Consider the following 24,266-nt stretch of genomic DNA (forward strand, 5'->3'; position numbering starts at 1 on the left):
CATCACTTCATGTTTTTCTTGATGAACTTGTCTCTTTGCTAAGAGTGCTATTGCAAAGTATAACATCAGGGGAGAGTTTTTTCAGAAGGTTTCTATTACAACTGTCGCTGCCCCACAGTGCTCCAAAATCTCGCTGCTCCGAAAATTGCTCCAAATCACATTTTATTGGTAGCACCACTGCATGTTCCATAACGCGGTATAGACGCCTTCCGCTACATCCGAAACTCACCGTGGACCGGCCATAGAGCACGCTTTCCAAGCGGCCGCGGGTCCGGGTCGTCACTCCCTTCGTTGGAAATCCACAGCTGGGATACCCTTCTGGGTCTTCCAGCCCCTCAGTCGAGTGGACCTGCGGGGCCGAGGTCGCGCTCTTTCACCTCGGTGGCCTCTGGCTGCTGGTCGTGCGACGCCATGGTGTTCCGATTGGAGGCAGCCGTGCCAGCTGGCGCCATCTGGCCGGAACCGATGATGACCCCTACTTCCTGGCTTGTCCCCGCTCCACCTATCGGCCGCCTGCGGGTACGAAGACGTCGCGGGCTGTCAAAGACTAATCAAGAGAAACAAACCAGTGGCTCCACCAGCGCGATGCACCTTGTCGCAGCGTTTGGGGTAGCAGAATCGTAGCATGTGAAACATACTAAGGCGAGTGTTACTTTTATCGGGCACTGAGTTTAGATATACACCCTCATATACACATACTTAAACCCAGATTTAACTAATGCGATAAAGAAACATACCTCCGTCTACACTAACTTTGTCACCAATACAGTCCCTCGTTATGCAGGGTGTCCCAACTATCGTGCACCAAGATCTAAAATTATGCCGTCGCTTGGGGATACTCAGGTGACTTTTTGGATTTCGCCTATTTACATAATTAGTCCTAATTAATCCACTTCTCTGATATCGTAGAATTGCAGCTTTAGTTTGTAAGGTATATCAACTTGGAATTAATTCTGAGGATAGCACAGGCTTCTAGATATGTACCGTCAAACTTGCGGTAATGGAATTACCTTTTAAAGAAAACGCTGTTTTGGGCAATGAAGCACAAAGGTAACTGGAACGTCAATGCACTTCGTCGGAATAAAATCTCGAACATCAATACCCCGATACTGCATCGAACTGTCAAAGCTATGCACACGGTTCACAAACATACCGTGGCCTCTTCACCTTTCCTAAGTGCGTATGCGATGATCACTCCTCCGAAAGGTTCGAAAATGCACTCCACTGAGTGAACTGTGCTGCTCGGCATGTCGCGTACTCCCGCACGCTCCCGCCTTGAAAGAAATAAAAAGATGTGGCAGGCATTAAGGTTAAAGAAATCCTTGCATTCGGGCAAACACGGACACGTCTCTCTTCCCTACAAGGCACAAGATACGCTGATGCGCCGCAGAAATGCGCAGCACCGCAGCAGCCTCAGGCGCCCCCCCCCCCCCCCTGCTCAGACGAAGTGAGCCGGTCGTTGTGCCACCTGTGCCCTTGGCGGCAGTGGATAAATCTGCTCCACTTCTTTCAAAACAGGGCCCTCTAACCTCGAGACTATCGGGTCCGGGAGCCTCTCCAAAAGTGGCGAGGCCTCTAGCAAGGTCACACAGTGTGCACATGGCAGGCATCCAATACATCTATCGAGGCAATGGACCTATCCAATGCCCCTCAGGGTCGTCGGCGTCAAAGGAGCAACGCGAGCGACTCACTTGAGCGTTCAAAATAAAGAAGCTTCTCGAGTGACTCCGTCTAAAAAAGGTTAAGGCTCATAACGCAAGAAATTTCTTGTACGCAGATAACCGACACCTTTCCTTAATAGCATGGATGCCCAAATAAACCCGTAGAATGCCAGAGGGCTTCTTATTATTTAGACGATGTTAATGAACGTCTACACGAACTTTTACCAAGATTGTTTCTGCGTACAGGTAACCCATCTAAAATCATCCTAAACACATATTTTTAAGAAGAAAAAGAAGCACATGCAAGAGATGACCATAAGCATGGCCTCGCGGCATCTAGTGGTGCGGCAATTATAGCACAGAGGTATGCTGCTTGCCAACGCCTACACTTGGAAACAAATTTAGAGGCAGTAGCCGTCAAAGCCATACAGTTTGGCTTGCCAACGCCTACACTTGGAAACAGATTTAGAGGCAGTAGTCATCAAACCCATACAGTTTGACAGGCTTGTGGCAGTCCACTCTTTGTATGTTGCACATAACTTTTGTCTGGACCTCAGATAAATTGAGAAACTAACTGATGAACTTCCGGGGTCCTACATAATGACAGAAGATCACGTGGGACATTGGTCGGAACGGAGCGTAGAGAAGGTACGTTAGCTTAAACGAAAACGATATTTTTTATGACTGCGTGAGCAAGTGCCCGGAGTGCCGGCGAACCTAAGCACGAGCGCCTGCAGTAGGCTTCAGCTGGTTCGACGATGGCGCTGCCTTAACCGAGGTGCAGCCGCTATAGTGGACTCCGCCCCCAGAAAGGAGGTATTATTGACGAGCTATGGAGCCCATGAGTCACGTCGTGGTGCAACAAGTGGCTGCGCTGTGGCGTACGCTGATTGTAAAGGATATGCTGCCAACTTAACGGGGCGGTAGCTGGGGTAAGGCGGTTGTACTGTCAGGTCGTCAATATGGGCTCGTTTGAGGCATCAAGCGCAATGGTGTCCAGTCGTCCATAAATGGAGATGATAAAGGTGTTGCTGCGGCGTTCGACCACGGGATAAGGGCCCAGGTAGTGTGGTTGAAGGCGCTTGCGATGGGCAGACTGTCGCACAGTCATGTGTTGCCGCCCGAAGGTCCGGCGAAACGTACGGCATTCGAGGTGCAGGTGATTTGGTGGGAACTGGGCGGATGTATTGGAACATGGTACTCAAACGCATAACATAATTCGTGATTGAGGGAAGTGCAGTGGTAGCTTCGAAGAAATCGCAGGCAAGACGATGGGCAGTGCCAAAAATGAGCTCGATACTTGAGCAGCCGAAGTCACCTTTCCATGCCGTGCGTATGCCAAAAAGGGGTGGGGGAAGGTACTGAACCAACCCTGAAGGCGAGTCTTGACGCGTGAGCGCAGTCATCAGGTGACAGTGAAAGCGCTCAACGATGTCGTTGGATTGTGGGTGGTAGGCTGTCGCATGTAGTCTCGTGGTATCGAGAAGGCGAAGCAGTTCATTGAAGAAGCTAGCCTCAAATTGTCGACTCGGTCTGTTATATATTGCCACGAAACAGTGAACGGGCTGCTACTGTCTGTCGGACGAAGACGACGGCGACGAAGTGGCCAGAGGCGCGCGACAGCCTTGCATCCGTCGCCGCTGCTTGTCCAAACCTTGTATATAGCCATACTCCCCAAATAAACGTTATCCCCGTAACATCTTTTGGTGGAAGTGCTGGGTAAACCTGTCAACGTGCCGGCTCCGTCAACCAAGCACGGAACTTCGAAGCGGTCGCCGTCTTGGTTGCTCCACGATGACCACTGAAGTGTCGACGGTGCAGCAGCCACCGGATCCTGTGATTCTTTTGCACCCACAAGACCCGGGAACCTTTTCTGGCACAGATGGCTTGGATGTCGAAGAGTGGATCGACATGTACGAACGCGTCAGCAACCACAACAGGTGGGACCCCACGGTTATGTTAGCCAACGCGATATTCTATCTGAAAGGAACGGCACGCGTGTGGTACCGGACGCATGAAGAAGATCTTACAAGTTGGGACTCTTGCAAGGCGAAGCTGCGTGAGTTGTTCGGCAGATCATTTGACCGACAGCAGGCCGCTAAAAAGGAGTTGGGATCTCGTATCCAGACGACCACTGAATCGTACATTTCGTACATACAGTACGTCCTGGGCCTTTGTCGAAAAGTTGACGCACAAATGGCCGAATATGACAAGATATCGCATATTTTGAAAGGAATAGCCGATGACGCGTTTAATCTACTGGTGTGTAAGGACTGTACGACGCTCGACGCCATAGTTAAGGAATGCCAGCGCTTTGAACAAGCGAAGAGTCGCCGCATCACCCGCCAGTTCCTTCGGCTACCTAACACCGCCGCCACATTATCATGCGAAGACCCACCGACGCCTGTACCATCTACAGCGTCAGAAGATGTAACGCGTATTTTTCGCCGCGAACTTAAAGCTCTAGCTCCTACGGCCGTTCTTCCAGACGCTCAGTCAGCCAACCTGCCCACCGTGTCACTCATAAAAGCAGTCGTCCGCCAGGAGTTCGCGAACATGGGATTATCATCGGCCGTGTGTTCCATCCCTACATCCGAACGTACCCCTGCAAATGTCACCCAGAACCAGGTCTACCCTTCGCGCTACAGAAACCCGGCTGACTGGAGGGCGGGAGACGACCGACCCATATGTTTCAACTGCTCTCGCGTTGGACACATTGCCCGTCACTGCCGCAGTAGCTGGTCGTCGCCTTCAAACTGGAGCACTGGATCTTGGCGTCGTCCTGGAGGCAACATTCGACGCTTTTCCCCTCGCTCTGATCCACATGCTTCCGATGCTTCCGATGCCGCCGTTCCAGACTCCAGGTTTAGCCGCTCACCGTCCCCACAAGGCCGTCAATCTCGATCGCCGCGACCATACCGGTCATCGTTCCCTGCACGGCCTGGCACCTACGCTCCGGAAAACTAAGCCGTGCAGCTCCCGGAGGTGACGCTGCATCAGTGACCCGATATACAAATCCTCTGTTGACTGTACCTACGCGCTGAAACCTTCTGGACATTCAAGTGGACGACGTCACCGTTACGGCCCTCATAAACACCGGAGCGCAGATTTCAATGATGAGCACTGCTCTCTGTACTCAGCTCCGCAAAGTGATTATGCCCGCAATTCAGAGCACAGTACGGGTCACTGATGGCAGCTCGTCTGCCGTTCTTGGTATGTGCACCGCCCGAGTGTGCATTGCTGGCCATCAGACCATTGGTTTATTTGCCGTGCTTGCGCAGTGTCCCCACGACGTGATCCTCGGCCTAGACTTTCTCTCGACGCACTCAGCCCTTATCGACTGCTCCACAGGTGTCCTTCAACTGGAACTCCCTTTTGACGCCCACGTACTATCGGACACTCCCAGCCGCTTATGTTCTGTCGAGTTCCTCCACCTGCCACCGCAAGCCTCGACGTACGTCCCATTAAGTCCCTCTCCTCCTGTGTGCGATGGTGAATACTTTGTTTCCCCGATTCTCGACGTGGTCCTGATGCACTCTGTCGTTCTCCCGCACACTGTGGTTACCGTACGCGACAAAACCTCCCTGCCGCTTTTGAAGTTTGGTCTTTCTACCCACGTGCTACCTGCTGGTATCGCGCTTGCCACCGTGTCGTCGTTGCAAGAATGCGCGATTTCTGTGTTAGCCGTCGACGGCCCTCGAACTGTTTCCTGCTTTCTCACAGCCACCTCGTCGCTATATGCCAATTTCGAGAAAATTATATCAGCCAACCTCCCGCATACGCAAGCAGAAGATCTTCGCCGGGTCTTGCTGTCGTATGCCGATATCTTTGATCTCCATCCACACCGGTGATGCTCAAACGGTTCACCGGCGCCCTTATCGCGTTTCCACTGCGGAACGCGCCATAATCCAAAAGGAAGTCGATAAAATGCTGGCCAAGAATATCATCGAACCGTCCTCGAGTCCTTGGGCGGCTCCTGTTGTGCTGGTCAAGAAAAGGGACAACACCTGGCGATTTTGTGTTGATTATCGACACCTCAACAAGATCACGAAAAAGGACGTCTATCCCTTGCCCCGTAGACGACGCACTCGACTGTCTTCACGGCGCCCAATATTTCTCATCTATTGACCTTCGCTCAGGTTATTGGCAGATTGCTGTTGACCCACTGGACCGCGAAAAAACCGCATTCGTAGCTCCCGATGGCCTCTATCACTTTAAAGTGATGCCTTTCGGCCTTTGCAATGCGCCGGCCACATTCGAGCGCAGGATGTATTCGCTTCTTCGTGGTTTGAAGTGATCAACGTACTTGTGCTACCTTGATGATGTCATTGTTTTTTCGCCAACATTTGACAGCCATCTTCAGCGCCTCTCCACCATTCTCGAGGTATTCCGCAATGCCGGTCTCCAACTCAACGCCTCAAAATGCCGTTTCGGCCGCCGTGAAATAACCGTACTTGGCCATCTCATCAACGCGACAGGTGTCCAGCCCGATCCTGAAAAAGTTCGCGCCGTGAAGCATTTTCCTATACCTTGTTCGGCCAAAGATGCACGCAGTTTTATAGGATTGTGCTCCTATTTCCGACGTTCTATTCGTAATTTCGCCGACATTGCGCGTCCCCTTACTGCGCTCCTCAAAAAAGACGTTGCTTTTACATGGGGCTCACCCCAAGCCTGCTACCTTTTCGGCGCTTATAGATGCGCTCACGACTTCCCCTATTTTAGCGCATTTTGATCCGACTGCACCGACGGAACTTCGCACAGATGCCAGCGGCCATGGAATCGGTGCCGTCCTCGCTCAGCGTCAGAGCGGCCACGATTGTGTTCTCGCGTACGCTAGCCGCCTCCTGTCCGCACCGGAGAAGAATTATTCAATCACGGAACGAGAGTGTCGTGTTCTTGTCTGGGCTGTCGCCAAATTTTGTCCCTGCCTGTTTGGCCGCACCTTTACGATCGTAACTGATCATCACGCCCTCTGTTGGCTTTCTTCGCTCAAAGACCCTACAGGACGCCTTGGTCGTTGGGCTCTGCGCCTCCAAGAATACTCGTTTTCAGTGGTGCACAAGTACGGTCACCTTCATCAAGATGCCGACTGTCTCTCACGGCATCCCGTGGATTCCCCTGACGTCACCGAGCAAGACACCGACGCCTGCGTCTTGTCTATCTCGGACCTCGTTAATATACGGGACGAACAACGCCGCGACTCGGCTTTACGGTCTATCATCGACCGTCTCAACTCCGCCACACCCGACCCTTCCCTTCACTTGTTCTTCCTTCAGGACGGCACCTTATACCGCCATAGTATGCATCCTGGGGGCCCTGAACGCCTCCTTGTCGTGCCTGCCCATCTGCAGTCAGATGACCTTCGCCAGCTTCACAATGAGCCCACTGCTTGTCACCTTGGTGTCACCCGCACTTATGATCGCGTCAGGCGCCGTTTCTTCTGACCTGGTCTCTATCGCTCCGTCCAACGATATGTCGCTAGCTGCGACAAATGCCAGCGCCACAAGAGGCCAGCTATGTTACCTGCTGGTCTGCTTCATCCTATAGACATTCCCGCCGAACCGTTCTTTCGTGTTGGGCTCGACCTTCTTGGTCCCTTTCCAACCTCGACATCAGGCAACAAGTGGGTCGCCGTCGCGACCGACTACACGACGCGATACGTCATTACCCGTGCCCTCCCAACCAGTTGCGCTACGGATATCGCCGACTTTCTCCTTCATGACATCATCCTGCATCATGGTGCTCCTCGACAGCTTCTGACCGATCAAGGCCGATAATTTTTGTCTCGCGTCATCGATGACATCCTTAGTTCCTGCTCTATCCACCACAAGCTCACAACTGCTTATCACCCGCAAACGAATGGACTCACAGAGCGCCTGAACCGAACTCTGGGCGATATGCTTTCAATGTACGTCTCCGCCGATCACCGCGATTGGGACGCTACTTTGCCGCACGTTAATTTCGCCTACAACTTGTCCCGACATGACACTACTGGCTACTCCCCGTTTTATCTCCTGTATGGACGCGAACTTTCTCTGCCTCTCGATACTTTACTTCCTGTCGGCTCAACCACCACGTACGTTCGCGACGCCATAGCGCGCGCCGACACAGCTCGCCAGATCACACGTGAACGGCTCACAGTGTCTCAGGCTTCCCAAAAAGCCCTGTATGATAGTCGCCACAGAGACGTTTCTTACTCCCCAGGCGCCCTCGTGCTACTGTGGTCTCCGTCCCGCTGCATCGGTCTCTCCGAAAAGCTATTGTCCCGCTACGATGGTCCTTACAGGGTGCTACGTCAAGTCACCGACGTTACGTATCAGATCGAACCAGTCACCGCGCCAGCGCCGTCTACGCCCCCACCCACTGCTATCGTGCACGTTGCGAGACTTAAGCCGTACGTAACTGGACCCTCTGGTCCGTCGTAGCAAGCACCGGGTCGGCGCTCTCGCCCAGTGAAGGCTGCTACTGTCGGTCGGACGAAGATGACGGCGACGAAGTGGCCAGAGGCGCGCGACAGCCTTGCATCCGTCGTCGCTGCTTGTCCGAACCTTGTATATAGCCATACTCCCTAAATAAACGTTATCCCCGTAACAATATATAGAAGATGGGCAACCGAAGCACGAAACCCAAGTGTACAAAGGAAGCTGTCACGATTGAAGGCGCCTAAATATCAGGGATTGCGGTAGCTTCCGGCCATCCTGTGTACCTGTTGATGCAGGTAAGGATGTAGTGATGCTCTTGGCAGGGCGGAAGTGGACCGACAATGTCCAGATGAAACCGCCGGGCAAAACGACGTCCTCAATTTGCCCTGATGTGGACGAACAACTGAGCAGGTCGATTTCCGTGTCAACGCGTTGCTAGCGAGCAAGAAGTTCTGCGTCCAAGTGAGTGAGTGAAAAAACATTTATTGTGGATATGTACAATAAGAGAGTTTGGGACGAGCCAGAAGGGCTCGCCCCGTACAAAGTCTTGGAGAGATTCCTATTCCGGGACCCCTGTGGCTTTTGCGGCCGCCCGGGCTCGGTCCACCAGGGCACATTGGTCCTGTATGGTCGAGCAGCCGAGTAGGTCAGCCTCCCAGCTCTCTCGGGTAGGATGGGGGCGGTGGGAGGGGGTAGGCCGAGTTTTGGGGGCATGCCCACACCCTGTGGTAGGTGTCCGCGGACATGTTCCCACAGTGCGGGCACTCGCCTGAAAAAGCTGAATTCAAAGTACTGCCGGGCACAGTACTGTGTTGGTATAGAGGCGCTGGAGCCAGCGCTCCTCCGCCTTCGTGAGGTCTTTACACGAGGAGAGGATACCGGCCGTGAGAAGTTTGATAGAAAACAGAAATTTCTCGGAAATTGATAGCCGTATTGAAATCCTGGTCCTCTGTATGTGACGCGTGAGGCGATGCCCGGTAGTTAAGCACGCGGGTGGTAGCGTCTGCTACCTCATTTCCCTCGATCCCCGCATAGGCCCAGGTGAGGGTGCGGCGGGTTGGATAACCCTGGTAGTCACATCGGTGAAGAATTTTAAAGGCACGATACGGAATGCGTCCCTGCTCCAGTTTGCGACAGGCTCCCCTAGAGTCGGTGATGATGACTCGGGAAGCTGGATCCGCGGTGACTAGCGCGATGGAGACTTCCTCCGTGTGTGTTATGGTCATCATCATAATCAGCCTATATTTAAGTCCGCTGCAGGACGAGGCCCTCTCCCTGCGATCTCCAATTACCCCTGTCTTGGGCTAGCGTATTCCAACTTGCGCATGCAAATTTTCTAACTTCATCACCACACCTAGTTTTCTGCCGTCCTCGACTGCGCTTCCCTTCTCTTGGTATTATATTCTGTAACTCTAACGGTCCACCGGTTATCCATCCTCTGCATTACAGGGCCGGCCCAACTCCATTTTTTCTTCTTCATGTCAAATAAAATATCGGCTATCCCCGTTTGCTCTCTGATCCACAGCACTCTCTTCCTGTTTCTTAACGTTAGACCTAAGATTTTTCGTTCCATCGCTCTTTGTGCGATCCTTAACTTGTTCTCGAGCTTCATTGTTAATCTCCAAATTTCTGCCCCATGCAATGATGCCGTCCTCGACTGCGCTTCCCTTCTCTTGGTATTATATTCTGTAACTCTAACGGTCCACCGGTTATCCATCCTCTGCATTACAGAGCCGGCCCAACTCCATTTTTTCTACTTCATGTCAACTAGAATATCGGCTATCCCCGTTTGCTCTCTGATCCACAGCACTCTCTTCCTGTCTCTTAACGTTAGTCCCTAAGATTTTTCGTTCCATCGCTCTTTGTGCGGTCCTTAACTTGTTCTCGAGCTTCATTGTTAATCTCCAAATTTCTGCCCCATGCAATGATTGTACACTTTTCTTTTCAACGACAGTGGTCAGCTCCCCGTCAGGATTTGGCAATGCCTGCCGTATGCACTCCAACCCAATTTTATTCTTCTGTAAATTTCTTTCTCATGATGCGCGTCCCCTGTGAGTAATTGACCTAGGATAAGCGTACCCCTTTACAGACTCTAGAGGCTGACTGGCGATCCGGAATTCTTGTTGCCTTGTCAGGCTATTTAACATTATGTTTGTCTTCTGCATATTAATCTTCAACCCCACTCTTAAACTTTCTCGGTTAAGGTCCTCAATCATTTGTTGTAATTCCTCTCCATCGTTGCTGAATAGGACAATGCCATCTGCAAACCGAAGGTTGCCGAATTATTTGCCGTTGATCCTCACTCCTAAGCCTTCCCAGTCTAAGAGCTTGAATACGTCTTCTAAGCATGCAGTGAATCGCATTGGAGAGATTGTGTCTCCTTACTGAACCCCTTTCTTGATAGCTAACTTTCTACTTTTCTTGTGGAGAACCAAGGTAGCTATGGAATTCTTGTAGATATTTGCTAAGATATTCACGTATGCATCCTGTACTCCTTAATTACGCAATGCCTCTATGACTACTGGTACCTCTACTGAATCAGATGCCTTTTCATAATCTATGAAAGCCATTCAGAAAGGCCGCAAATTTCTCGATTACCTAATTGATGACGTGGATATGATCCACCGTAGAATATCAGGAAGGGAGTTCGTTTTGGTGAATGACAGCTGCCGTATACCAACCCCGTGGTGCGGGCCAGCTGCATCGGTGTAGACTACCCCTGGCCGGGAACCGTACCACTAGGAAACGGAGGCCGCGCTGCGCGAGGCGGTGGTCATCGTGGCCATCCTTGGTCATGCTGCTGGGGAGGCGTCGTACCTGTAGTGCAAAGCGCCATGCTTCAGGCAAGGAGACGCGCTCCTTCCGTTGAGTTGTGTAAGCGACGTATAGGCGGGTCAGAAGGCTGCTACCCGCTGCTGTCTTGCCTAGCCGCAAGTATTGATTGTTGAGGTGCGCCTCACGGAGCTCCCCAAAGGTGTTCGTCATTCCTAACTCGAGAATACGTTGGACGTAGCGATGGCGAGATCGAGGGCTCTCTTGTAGAGTTTGCTGGGAATCCCTTCGAGTGCGTTGTCATCGCATTTACGTAGGTGGAGGTACGGTGCCGAATACAGGATTCCGGCTGGTCACGAACAAATTCGCCAGCCGCAGTGCATCTTTGCATCGTAAACCCCCGCGTTTGTTAGAAACCCGGCGGACCATGCGGCCCACCTGGTCCCCCACATTGCGGAGCTTTTGGAGAGTTGTATCAATCTTGCGGTTCCGGTGAATAAACAGTCCCAATACTCTTTATCTCCTCGTGTTCGGGGATTGGACCGCTAAGCAGGGAGATGACAATTTTGGGTGCGCATTTAGGATTGGGCCAAAGGTACATGAATTACGATTTGTTCCAGGAGCATTCAAGACCGCAACGGTGTGCGTGTTTCTTCACGACAGACGCCGCTTGCTGCAGGTTGGTCTCGATGTCTTCTATCGAACCATGTGTTGCCCACAAAGTGATGTCAGCGTACAGAGCGTGCTGCATGCCGGGGACCGCACTCAGCAGGGTATAGGGAGCCTGACCATGGCCAAGTTGAAGAGGAGTGGCGAGAGAACCGCTCCCTGTGGCGTCCCTCGCGTACCAAGCTGGTACGGAATATGTTCAGAGTGTTACAGGCGAATGTAAGATTGCCGATCCGTAAGAAATTGTCGGATGTATGGAAAATTGTATCCACAGTGTGTTTGGGACAGGTGTCCAAGGATGATCTCGTGCGTCACGTTGTCAAACGCCCCCTTTCAGTCCAAGGCAAGAACTACCTTGCAAAAGTACTGAAAGTTGGGCGAGTTGGTATCTATTCATCCGCATGCTCTTGCACATGCTCACTTTAGTCAGACTGGGTTTATATATATGTGTGTAATTTCCCTCCAAAATAAACTGAGTTGCGAGTCAGCGCCTGTTTGTCACTTTCACCTTTTTGTCCTCGTTTCTCGTGTGCGCGCTGCAGTTACAAGAAGAACTACCTTATCGCCGCTGGGGTGTTCGATCGCAGCCACGATCTCTCGATGGAGTTGGAGCAGAACATCTTGTGAGAACCGGTGTGGGCATAAGCCATACGTGGTGTCTGCGAAGGCGTTCTGTATTTCGAGATAGGTAGACAATCGGCGGCGGACCATGGTCTGTATTAACTTTCCCCCACAAGAGGTAAGGGAGATGGGCCAGAGATTGTCATTGTTAATGGCTTTACCTGGTTTGGGAATGTAGGTAACGATTGCTGTTTCCAATCCACTGGGGGAGGCGCTCCACCCTCCCAGATGGTATTAAAATACTCAAGCAGCCGCATGTACTCGGGATCAGGGAAGTTAGCTAATAGCTTTACTGTCACTTTATCCTTGCCTGGAGCTGTACCTCTTTTCATTTTTGCCGCTTTGAGGTCGTGAAGTTGAAAACGGGCGATGCAGCTCCGCGTTTTTGGAGCCTGCATACGAGTACGCCGACCCGCGGGAATCCTGGTGCATGCAGAGGTATTTGGCGCGGAGAACTTCAGCCATTTTGGCCGTGTCTCCATTCAAATCATGAATTGTTCTCTGAAGTTGCTTTCGGGTCTTAGTGCGAGTTTGGGCCGGATCAATGAGGCCACGGGGAAAGGCGCCATGTATTCCGGTTCGACATTTGTCAAGAAGCGGTGTTGCATCGGTCTACCCAACTTGAGTCGGCGAGTTGGGGCGCATACTCTGCCGCCTGCTGAGTAAGCTTCGCGATGCGAATTTTGAGTTTGTGATTATGCTTCTGCCGGTGCCATTGGCGGACGAGGCTATGCCGGGCTTCCCAGAGGTGCAGGAGGTCGTTATCCATCGCCGGGCTCACCTCCGAGAGCTGCACCTGTTGCTCAACGGCATCAAGCTGAGAGATGAGATGCTGCAACCAGGTGGCATATCCTTGGTTGGCACAAGCTGCAGGGCTCTCATACGTGGACCGAAAGCGACTCCAGTCTGAGAGGGTTGCATTGTGAAAGGAACGCGTGAGGGGTTTTGTTCTGATGGTGGTTACTAATATGCAGTGTCCACTAGCGAGGCCCTCGGTATTGTGGCAATCTGCAAAACGAATGTTTTTAGCGATTGTAAGATCCGGGCACGTGTCCCGTATCACGGATTTACCTATACGTGTAGGTTGTGCAGGGTAAGTATGAAGAGTAAGGCCCAGCGTTGACACAAGAGGCAGTGTAGCGGTGACATTGCTAACAGCGTTCACGCGACTTTGTAAATCGGCGGGAATATTTTCTGTGCCCTTGGCATGCCGGAAATCGGTTGCCAATTCCGAGAAGAAAGAAAGCTGATGTTTTGTCGGGGCGTAGGTCGATGCTGACCGGGTGACCGCATAGACGAGGGGTTTGGGGTCAGCGTGTGGACGAGGGGTTTGTGGACAAAGTGTCGGCCCTGGACGAAGTGGTAAAAACGCTTTACGGTTAGCTAGGCAGCCAGAAGGTCGAGCCCAAAGACGCTGCACCGCGTTTGTGCTGGCTTGAGCTTCCTTGAGAAAAAGGCGAGAGGCTACCATGCTGTGTTATAGTATATTGCTTTGCAACAGTGTTGTGGCGACATCATGTTGTACAGGTTGCGTCCAATCAGGGGGTCGGAAGTTTTGCGAAGCAGTGCGGTGAAAGGACCTCGACAGCGTGAATAATGTGAGTCGCAGGCTACGCCCGCGACCCACATGATTTACGCTGTTGAGAAGCCGTCGATGCTTCAGTTCGGCGTGGAGGCAACGACTTGTCAGGCATCCAGCTGCGATGATTCCACAGCGGATTTCGGCAACATGAAATACCCAACTGAAACATCCGTGTAAGCCCAAGTTCAGGATTATCAATCGCTGTGTGTAGAGATAAATTCTTGTGCCGTTTACCTCCTGAAGGTAGGAAGTTGCTGTTTACTATCTGTGTGCTGCGCTGGGACGATACTGACGTCAGCGCCCATGTCGACCAGGAACTGCTGACCTGCGGCACGGTCGCGGACGTAGGAAAGGCGACTTCCACCTTGCTCCGGACCACTCGTCGCCTGTAGAGTTCGGACGGATGGTTTCCCTGTAACGAGGATGGGTGCAGACAGTGGCGCGCGTCCTCTCCGAAAAGGCTATGGTACCAGCACACTCTGGGTGGAGTACGGGAGCCTGCACGGCAGGCCGGTGAAATGCTGGCGCGCCATCGACGATTGCGAGAAGGCGCCGATATTATGCGACACAGACTATGCGCTCAATGTGGTCGCAGAAGCTGTCAAGCGACGGAGGGGCGGAGGAGCATGTCGATGCCTTGGCCCTCGGCATATCGTGTTGGCTGATCGGTCGACATGGCTTCACAACAACGTAGACGAAACGTTCGGGTCACCACACTGTGGGTCCTTGGACGGAGAGGAGCGTATAGAAAATGCGTCAGCCTCAAGCGAAAACTAGATTTGTTTATGACTGCGTCATCAGTTGCCCGGAACGCTGGCATAACCAAGCGCGAGCCTGCGCGTCTCTTTTGCTGCGATGATAGCGCTGCCTTGGCCGAGGTGCAGCCGCGGGAACTTAAATGCCGATAACTCTCTCTGGGGCGACTCCCGATGCGATGCCAGAGGTCGAGTAATTGAATATGTTATTTTCTGTTTTGGTTCGGTTCTATTGAATAAAAGGAATCCCACCTTCGATATAGTACCCCACAGTAAATCATACTATTCTATAGACCTAAGCGTGTCCTCTGCAACAATAATGCCGCATTTAGAGTGAACTCTATTAGAAATCAGTATTGAGGGGACTTTCCAATAGTTTTAAACCTCAACAAGCAGGTTCAATGCCTTCCACATGCACCCCGATGGAAAATTCACAGGGACGACTCAGAAAGTTTGCGAGAATGTACACATCGCAGCTTTCAGCATAGATGATGCAGTGGCGTACTACACAGCGTTTGTTATTTATGCTGCATCAAAATACATCCCGCAAAAAATGGATCTCTTCGTAAGCGACGCATCCCCTGGTGGAATGAGGATTGCCGAAGGCACGTAAATACTACAACAAACCCTGGAGAGGTTTACCAGAGACTCCAACTGCAGAAAATCTGATCAATATCAAGCGCATTAAGTCGCACGGAAGGCAAAAAGGGAAAGTTGGGAGAAGTAACTAAAGGGCATTAAATGATACACAGGTGAGAAGAAAGCCAAAAAAAGAGATAAAAGGATGGCAGATACTATCGATGCCATTAGTAAATAACAAGAGAATAGCTTAAATCAAACGAATTTTCTTGGCGCCCACTTTGAACGTGTATCCAGTTCTGTACACTAGTCACAAACGGTCTGAAGACATAAAAAGGCGATAAAAAAAAGTCAGAGCCCTTCCACCGTGTGAAGAGGGAAGTCCAGCGAAGCTGGCGCTCTGGTGGGATTTGCTATGTTGGGGTTTAGCTATATTGGGTACTTGCTATGTTGAATTTGGCTAGAAAATAGTAAATCGACCCCTTCGCTTCGGTGGCGGCTCCGCTTCGGTGGTGGCTCTGAGTTGCACAATGGGGTATTTGTTAACCCTTAGACGATTGCTATAGCAAGCCCGGCTCTGGAAGAACTGGCTCGGTGTCACAGGGCGACGGCGTTCCTAGCGCGTTCCTCCGGCTTTTCTTCAACGTTCCCAGACAGGAGTCCTTTACCAAAAGTCCGTATAGGCTCATTCCCACTAGGCCAACAGGAGACCGATTTTGGTCTGCCGACTATTGACGACAGCGATTTCCTTTCTTTAAATCGTTGGCCACGGAATTTGCCGTCCAGTAAACTGCTGTTACCAACAGTCAACAGTCGGCAAACTAAAATCGGTGTCGTGTCGGCCTAGTGTGAATCAGCCTTATATACAACCAAAGGAACTCCTCTCACACCCCCTCCTCCGTTGATCTACTTTTTTCGTAGACAATCGGGAGCCCGGAGAGAGCCTGCGGCACAGGCGGCCGAGGTCGGCAGGCCTTCGTGCATGCCCCACAGTCGGAGAGCGGGCACACACACGCACAGTCATATGTGGCAGCCGCCTATCTCTCCCCCGCCATCGGGCCGCCGCGCCGCGCCCTCCTCGCCTTCCTTCCATTTATCAGCGGCCATGTCGACGCACGCGGAGAAGCCGGAGGGGCGAGGGAAAGAGCGCGGGTAAGCAGTCGAGGCGAAGGACGCAAATACGCTGGACGCAAAGGAGGAACCCCGCCGGCCTAACCCAACACCACCTAGATAGCACAATTAAGGCCTGTTCACTCCGATTCATGACGTCATGCTATCTGACCCGACTGCCATAGAATCTAATGGGGATGCTCCCGAGTAAGCCGCGGTGATTTTGACGTCAGCGCTTTCGTCACGCCAGCCTTGGCAATGGAAATTTCGGGTCAAATAGCATGACGTCACGGATTGCAGTGAACAGGCCTTGTGCTGTCTAGGAGGTGTTTCCTAACCTCGCTAGCTTCGCCGCAGGGCTGAACTCTAGTAGGGCGCAGCTTCCAGCAGGCGGGCCCAAATCTACTCAGGGGAGAACACGGCATAAAAGAAGGTCGACTGGCGCACGAAAGCAGGGGCTCAGCCCGCTGGGAGGGAGGAGGGGCTGTGCCCTCAAATAGACATGACGCTCGAGTCAATTCTGATGATATAGTTTCTTCCTACACGTGGACACGATCCTCGGGACCTTGCCCTTAATAGCTTCGCTGTAGAAAAGGCACTCGAACGCAAATGGAGGCCCACTGAGAGGTAAAACAGCTCTTTCAATATAGCTGAATTTCGCGATGCACTGTCTCCTGCAATAAGTTTGCGCCAGGACGCGATCGCATCTTGTGTGAAATGGTTAAACACATACATCCCGAAACTCTAATGATGCTCCTCTCATTGTTTATTGCAATATGGGCAGTCAGGTACGTTCCGTGTTTTTGCATGCAAGCCATTATGAACCATCCTTAAAGGACCCCTAAACCACCTCCGATGTTTTTTGAACATTTTACGTGAACACGCGCATCGAGTTCAGAATGCCGTCAGGATCAACGATGCCAAACGCTGCAGCGCTACGCGGCTCGAGCGTGCCCCAAATTAAAAAAAAAACAATGCCGTGCTCCTCTCGGGGCCTTTCCGGTATCCCCAGCGGTCGTCGTGACGTCACCAGGGTACATCTGGTGATGTCACCTGGGGTGACGATGTCGATTGGTCGAACAAGAACCTACGACTTCCGGTTAATCTGCTAGTAGGTGCGCGCGCTCCTCTGCTCTTCCTCGTCGTGTTGCTTTGCTTGTGCGCACTTGCGAATCAGTAATTACAGCTCGCAACGCAAGTGCCAAATCGCTCACTTTCCAACACAGTCGTGCTTAGCCGTCTGATTTGCTGCGCGAACAGAGCGCGACAGCGTTGGCCTTTCTAGACGTGCGCGCAACACAGGGTCCATGGCGGCACGCTTCGCATGAGCACGGGCCGGCCCGGCAGCAACAGCGGGTAGCCGAGAAGCGCGAAGTCGCGGCTGAGGCCCGTCCACGTTACCGGCAAGGTAACTCGCCGCACGCCGTTTGCCATTCGCGGGCCGCCGTTCGACGGTGGTTTTGGTCGCGAACAGCGACATTTCCTTGCCGCAGAGAGGACGAGACCGCGGCCCATTTGTGCGGCAGCCTCACCGCCACTTATCGCTCGACGGCGCCGATATCGTTGCTAGGCCTTCTCCGGTTTACTTCAAAACTAAAGCGGACGGCGCTTCGGAATGAGTTACCGACGCTCACAAGCTGCAATATTTTCGTACTGTTGTTGTCGCTCTTCGCAATAATTTTACACTAAGAGTTCAATACGCTTATATTAGCGGCGCCGTCGGCTGCGATGCATAGTCAACCCGGTCGTAGATCTGCCGTCGGTAGCCGTGCACTGCAGCGGAGATCGACAAGAATCGGAGCTCTCGTTTAACGTTTGACAGTAGGTATCGTTTTATTGCGATAGCAATTATATGGACACTTCAACCGGATTTCTGCCGCCGGCGTCGCCATCGCCGTCGCCGTGAGGTTCCCTATAGATAAAATCTCCGCCGCGCGGCATGCCCGAGCGGAAGCGTCCGGGGACGCGCGCTACCACGGAGAGCGAACGCACTCAATCTCCCACGCGCAAGCGAGGAAGCGGGAAGCCAGCGCCGGAGGGAGCGAGGGGGGGGGGCACTTCTCCTCTGCCAACAACCGCGCTCGTCGCTCGCCCGCACCGTCTCTTGTCTCCACACGGCTTTGACCTTTATGCGCCGTGCATTCGCCGCTCAGTTTCCCTTGATGCGATAGACCGCACGTACCTTCGCCGCTGCGGCGTATGCGCTTGCTGCCAGCGTTTTGACAGTCGTTGTCTGCAGTCATTCAGTGTGATCTATTCATGTTTGTTTGTGCGCGCTCACACCACGCTTGTTCATTCAGTTAGTAATAGTCGGGCCACATTTTCCAACGCACGCTACACATGCAATGCTGCCCGGATCGGCAGTGCAGCGCTACAGGTGTGTCCCTTCGCACGCGCTGCCCACGGGAAGCGCTTCTCATCAACACCACCGTTTCACACGTGCCTTCTCGTGGTCATCGAGTCTCTCTTCATGTCGGTCTACTTACGCCGCAGCACACCTGCTTACTTAATCAGCGCATGTTTACTACAATTCATATGCTACCAAAGCCGCTCACCTTACTTCGTATGAAATTGCTGTGTTGCTATCGCATTCATTGCTTCGCCCTTAGGGCGAAACTGTGACATTTTTTCATAACATATACAATTTAGGCATCACTTTATCTAGCGGAAATTATTTTGCTTGAAACAGAAGCTGCAGCCGATGTTTGCGTCGCCGGTGGCAGAGGCGCGCAGCTTCGCGGTCGTCGATTGGCCCGTCGGTAATGCGGTGAGCGGTGTTCCGTCCAAACTGCCGTCTACTTTGGACACCTATCGCGCGGCAGACGTTCTACGGCACTGGAGGCCGGTTCGCCGTCAGCGTGTTTGCCGCTAGCGTAGACGTGCCTTAAACCAAAGTGGACAGTGTTTTGAAAAACGCGTTGGCGATGACATTTGTCAGGTGACATTTGGAGGATCACTCGGCGAGGAGGAAAGACCGGCCGACGAACGGAGCGTAGCGAAGGAAAGAGCGGAACGAGCGAGGGCCCTGTTTCTATCATGAAACGCGTGCAACTCCGCTATTACGGCACTATTTCAAAAAATTCTCGCGGCTACGCGTGTTCGTTGTGGACCCGTGCACTGCTGCGACACTGTGCATAAAGCTGCATCATCGTCCAGATATGGCGAGAGGAGACTCGGGAAGCAAGACAGAGCGATATCCCATTCCTTCCACCACGCCTAAGAGCGTGACCGTCTCCACAGAGAGCACAAGCGCAGTAGACTGAATAAAGCACAGGAGCCCCAAGTATCCGGCGGGCTCGAGCGGCGCAGGGCAGTCTCGGCCGCCACCACTAAGGAGCTCATTTCTTTGTCCCAGCGCCCAAACACCCTCTGCTATATGAGCGGGTCCACCGGGAATAGTGAGCGAGCACTAGCTGTAATGCAACTTAGCCATGTAAGCTTCCTAATGCGTGAATGAATGGAACTTTTGTATTAGGTTATGCCATTGCTGTACCCCTAATTCCCATGGACCCTCTGCAGCAAGCACAATTCGATTCACGTTCCCTACAGTGGCTCCGTCAGAGATACAGCCTACCCGAGTTTCTTTTTTCATTCATGCTGTCTCCTTCTTCGGTGAACGCTACACTTAACGTGTTCCGTTTACCAGTCTTTCGCTTTCTTTTGGTTTATTTTCTTTCCATCAACCGTTTCGCTATGACGAATGTTTTTGTTACGTACTCTTCATTGCAAGAATATTGGCGCGCTGTTGTTCACGATCCGGGAATGAGAGATGCGTTCGTGTGCTCGAGCCCGATCCTTACCTGATCTTACTCGTAGTGAAGCCCATGTCCTGGGCCGTCTTGGCACCATTCTTGACACCTTCCCGCTGCCGCTGCTTGCTCCTGGTTGGTGGGTGGTGACTGGCCTCTGTTCTTTCGGAGCCCGCAGCTCTGCTGTCAGACGCCGTAGGTCGCTTCTTCTGCGTTGAAATGGTTTCGACTTAGTTTTGCAAACAGCGCCTAAATTCCCGCCAGAAAAACGCAGAGGACCATTTCCCGAGAGGCCAGGCACCTGTATTGTATCACACATTTCCTATATCCTATACCCCATATAAACTGATATTTTGGATTCAAGGCGCCCCATCCCTCTAACACGGAAGATATGTTGAAATCCAGACAAGCTATAAATTCACAGTAGCATGGAGGTTTGGATGAATCTAATGTGGTAAGAACAAGGCATGTTGCTGAACCCGTGGTTTTGAGAAGGGGGCGCGTTTTCGCCCCTTGTGAAAACGTTGGCTACAGCGACCTGCCCTGTGCGACCACAGCTCTGAAGATTTGCTTAGTCGTTGGGAGCGCCCCATTCCGTGCCACACATATGAACGAGAAGAAACAGAACAGGAACAAGCAGAGATAGTAAAGAAGTTAAAATATGTGTAAACAGGTTTATCGGACGCGAAAGCTTCGAAAACGAAATTTGAATAGAATTTAACAGTTGAATTTGATGAAGAGTTAGAAAGCAGAGGATGGCGTCACATCATGGCGCTACTTCAGCACCTGCGCATTACTGCTTCGCACTTCCCCAAGTTTCACGTTAGTGGAGCTGCATTCGCACTGGATTTGTACTACACAAGCGCAGGATTTGAGCAGAATTGGAGCTACATTATTTTTTTTACCGGCGCTTAACCGTTACTGCGCAAATTGACTAATGAGCACCTAACACACGCTTGCAGCTTCAGTCTTTGCGCAACTGAAGCAAGAAAGAGTAGGAGCCCAGGCTCCCGCGACAAGCAGCTGTCAGTGATCGATACGAAAAATCCATAGTCAGAACGTAGCTCTCTCAATGTGGCAGTCACGATGAAGCTCGTTAATTAAGGATAAGCGGGTAATGTGCCAGCACAGAGAAAGTTTCACCGACAGTATATGTTAAACGGATAGAAATAATTTATTAAAATGAAACCTGCGACCATATTAGTAATAATAAATTTTGTTCTACAATTTTAATTTTTAACGACTCGGCGGTGCGGCATCCGAGCCATCGACGAAGGACTAGAAGAATGGAAACCAAATGGATTGTTACATACGGCACGGCTCCTCTGGGCCGGAATTTTGTAGCGATGCCTTATGACTTATTCTATACTAGTCTTATCATCCACCGCTCACGGCCGGCTGATCCCATTGATAGCGCGAGCGGACAGTTGCTCTTACCACTAACAAAGCGCGATAAGCGCGAAAAGGCATTAGCATCGAAAAGGCATCGCTACGAAATACTGGCCCTGGCACGCCTGCTATTCCATGGCAACCTTCATGAAGGCTGCCGGCGGGAGCGGATGGGAGGACGGGCGTCGGGCGCTGACGTATCTGCTGAAGCCGTACAATAGTTTCCACATCTTAGCTTGCGGTTGGCGTTATTATTGTAATTATTGTGTCCCTGTAAGGACGGGGTAGAGCTCAGATGAACTCTGAAGTATTTCAAGCATGGATTTAGTCCTATAGCAGAACAAAAATGTAACAGTTGCAGGTGCACAGAGAGACAGTTACGAGATATTCTCGTAACTTTTATTTGTTACCATTTAGACGCATTGTCCGTGTGTTAATGATGGGATACAAAAGTGATAGTATATATCAGCGGAATCAGTTAAATACCTTAGGTCGATAAGAAAACGAGACACAAGAGGAGGAAAGGGGGCAAGCAATAAACCTGGGATAATTCTGAACCCACTGGGAAAAGAAACGTCGTTGTTCTGAAAACTTACTATTTCCCGAAATCTGCGTAGTAATCTTCTAAACCGACAATTCAGGCTAGGATAAATATTTAGTTTGTAATGCTTAAGACAAAAAAGAAGAGTTCGTGGCAACCAAGGTCAAAATACATTTTAGAGGGAATATTAAGGAGCTTTACGCTCTGCACTTACACAGGCATGACCCTTCCTGGAATCGGTCATGGGGTGCTATGACGTAAAAGGTTTGGTGAAACGTTTCAAAGCAATTGGTGAAACATTTTCAGGCCACCCCCACTTCACCAGTCCATCGCGCGACGTTCCAACACAACAAAAAATCAACACGTCAGAGTGACGTTTACGCAGTAAAGATGCAATGCTATGCCGAACAAAACTGATTTTTTTTTCGATATAACGAGAAACTGCCCCGTTCCGGAAGGAAGAAAATATGGCTGTGACCGATCGCTGTGGCACCGGCTGCTCGGAGCTGCCGGGCAGAACATATTTTTCTACGAATAATAAACATTTTTCATCACCGTATAACATTGTCGAGCCCTTTCGGCACGTATACGACATCGCTCTGCCAACTCTTCTTCGCTGAGGATCCGTTTTAGCGGAATTTTTCACCTTCCGTTGCACGCCGCCGCTATTTTCTACCAGCCACCGCAAACTAAGATAGGGGAAGCAGACCAATCACAAACGCGGGCACCACCCTCCTCATCGACTTTCTACGCGTACTTTCACTTTCAAGCCCTCTCCACTTCAGCGCACTAGTCGGCCAGTTATATAAGAGAAACCTGCAAAGGCAGGCAATGCTATTCGCGTTCCAAGCAAGCAAAAGTGAACTCCGATAAATGAGGAGAGCGTTTCATGGGTCTGTTCAAACAACGGCTTCGGATAGCCGCCCGATGCTTGCGTTAGCCGTTACTTAAGTTTGCAATCAGTAGATCGGAATAAAATTACAATGGCATAGTTTTACGTTATACGACCCATGGTCTGTATTACGAGCAGATCGGAGATAGTACAGCAACTTTCCCGCTCGTTTGAACTATCGCGCGCACAGTAGCTGGTTCCATGTCGAGGCCCGAGTGCCTATACCTCCTCCCTGTCGTCGGCGCCGTGCAGTGCCCAGTACTTGGCGCGTCCCATCCTGCGTGATCCCTGGCCACTTGTCGCGTCTTGCTCCGGGGCTCCTAGTCCCTCGTGCAGCAAGGCGCCCGCGCCATAACCGGGACGCGTTGACGATGGAGAGCTGGCCGACGAGGTAGGAATGGGTGACATCAGGGAAGTGGGCGACAGCGGGGAAGCAGGAGCTGATGGGGAAGCAGGTGACGGCAGGGAAGCGGGCGAAAACGTGGCCAAAGTCTGTTCGAAGCCAGCTTTTGGTTGTCTCTTGCGGCCTTTGGTGCTATGTTGGCGCAGCGTCATCTGACACGATGCAGTTCGGTCCGCATCAGCCGTGGACGGCACATCCGGCGATAGCGGAAACAAACCTTGCCGTTGATGCGGTTGCGTCGAGCCTTCATCGAGCGCTGTGGCTATTGCCGTGGTCGGGGACGTCCCGACGCGCGAGCGTCTTCTGAGCAGCTCGTCTGGCGGCGCTCGTCCTCGCCAGCTGCTGGGCGATGCTTGACGGCTCGCACCGCCGCTTGAGGAAAGAGCAGTGTCGGCAGCGCGGCCGCTGCGGGCAGGGTCGGCTTCCTCTGGTTGCCCTTCGCGCATACTGGCTGCCCGGCGTGCCTGGATAACGCCCAGCGCGCAAGTCGAGTTTGGCGTTGCCGGGGGTGGGGCAGTGCCGTGCTTGCTGTGGTTGTCCGGATGCGCAGTGGGCAGCCGACAGCTGAAAACTAAGTGTGCGAAAGCAGACTTGTGAAGTAAATGTCAACGCAAGCTGCGGGAACGTCGTCCTGCAAGGTATGGTATGGTATGCCTTATCTGATGGCGCATACCCACTGCGGGGGATTGGCCAAGATTTGGGTGGGATTAGGCAATCTTTTTTAATACTAAAATCGGTAAAGCTAAATGGAGAAAATCAACAAAAATAAAATATTTAATAATTCAAGAAAATCTATTTGAAGCATTTATAAATTCCTCCACGGCTGAGCAAATATCCCTGTGGCACTTTCCAAGAGAGGAGGCTCCTAAAGAAATGATGTTTAGAATAGAAAAGCTTAAACCAAGCTGTGTAAATTTTGATTCTAGAATATTTTTCCTTAAAGAAGAAAAACGTCGGCAGAATATGAAAAAATGATCTATTGTTTCATCTTCTCCACAGAATGGGCACAGAGGGGAGGGCACCAGACCAGCCCTGTGACGATAGAAGTTTAATATTGGTACCCGACAACGTAATCGGGTGAAGATGACTTCAGTTTTTCTGGTGTGAAAGGAATTTTTGGG

The 24,266-nt window shown here is 51.7% G+C and overlaps 2 protein-coding genes across 4 annotated transcripts in view; one reads left to right on the plus strand and one right to left on the minus strand.

Annotated features, from left to right (window-relative positions):
- The window catches only part of LOC119450883 (probable D-lactate dehydrogenase, mitochondrial), a 463,244-nt gene that overhangs the window by 205,921 nt on the left and 233,057 nt on the right, over positions 1–24,266 (plus strand). The gene's annotated exons all lie outside the window — the stretch shown is intronic.
- LOC125945098 (testis-specific gene A8 protein-like) lies at positions 336–23,591 on the minus strand. The gene is made up of 3 exons (XM_049666672.1): positions 22,968–23,591; positions 19,972–20,129; positions 336–513 (listed from the first exon to the last, which is right to left on the minus strand). Exons 1-3 carry the CDS (start codon positions 23,589–23,591, stop codon positions 336–338), a joined length of 960 nt encoding a protein of 319 aa, XP_049522629.1.

This window comes from Dermacentor silvarum, chromosome 4 (assembly GCF_013339745.2).
Source record: "Dermacentor silvarum isolate Dsil-2018 chromosome 4, BIME_Dsil_1.4, whole genome shotgun sequence".
Taxonomy (NCBI): domain Eukaryota; kingdom Metazoa; phylum Arthropoda; class Arachnida; order Ixodida; family Ixodidae; genus Dermacentor; species Dermacentor silvarum.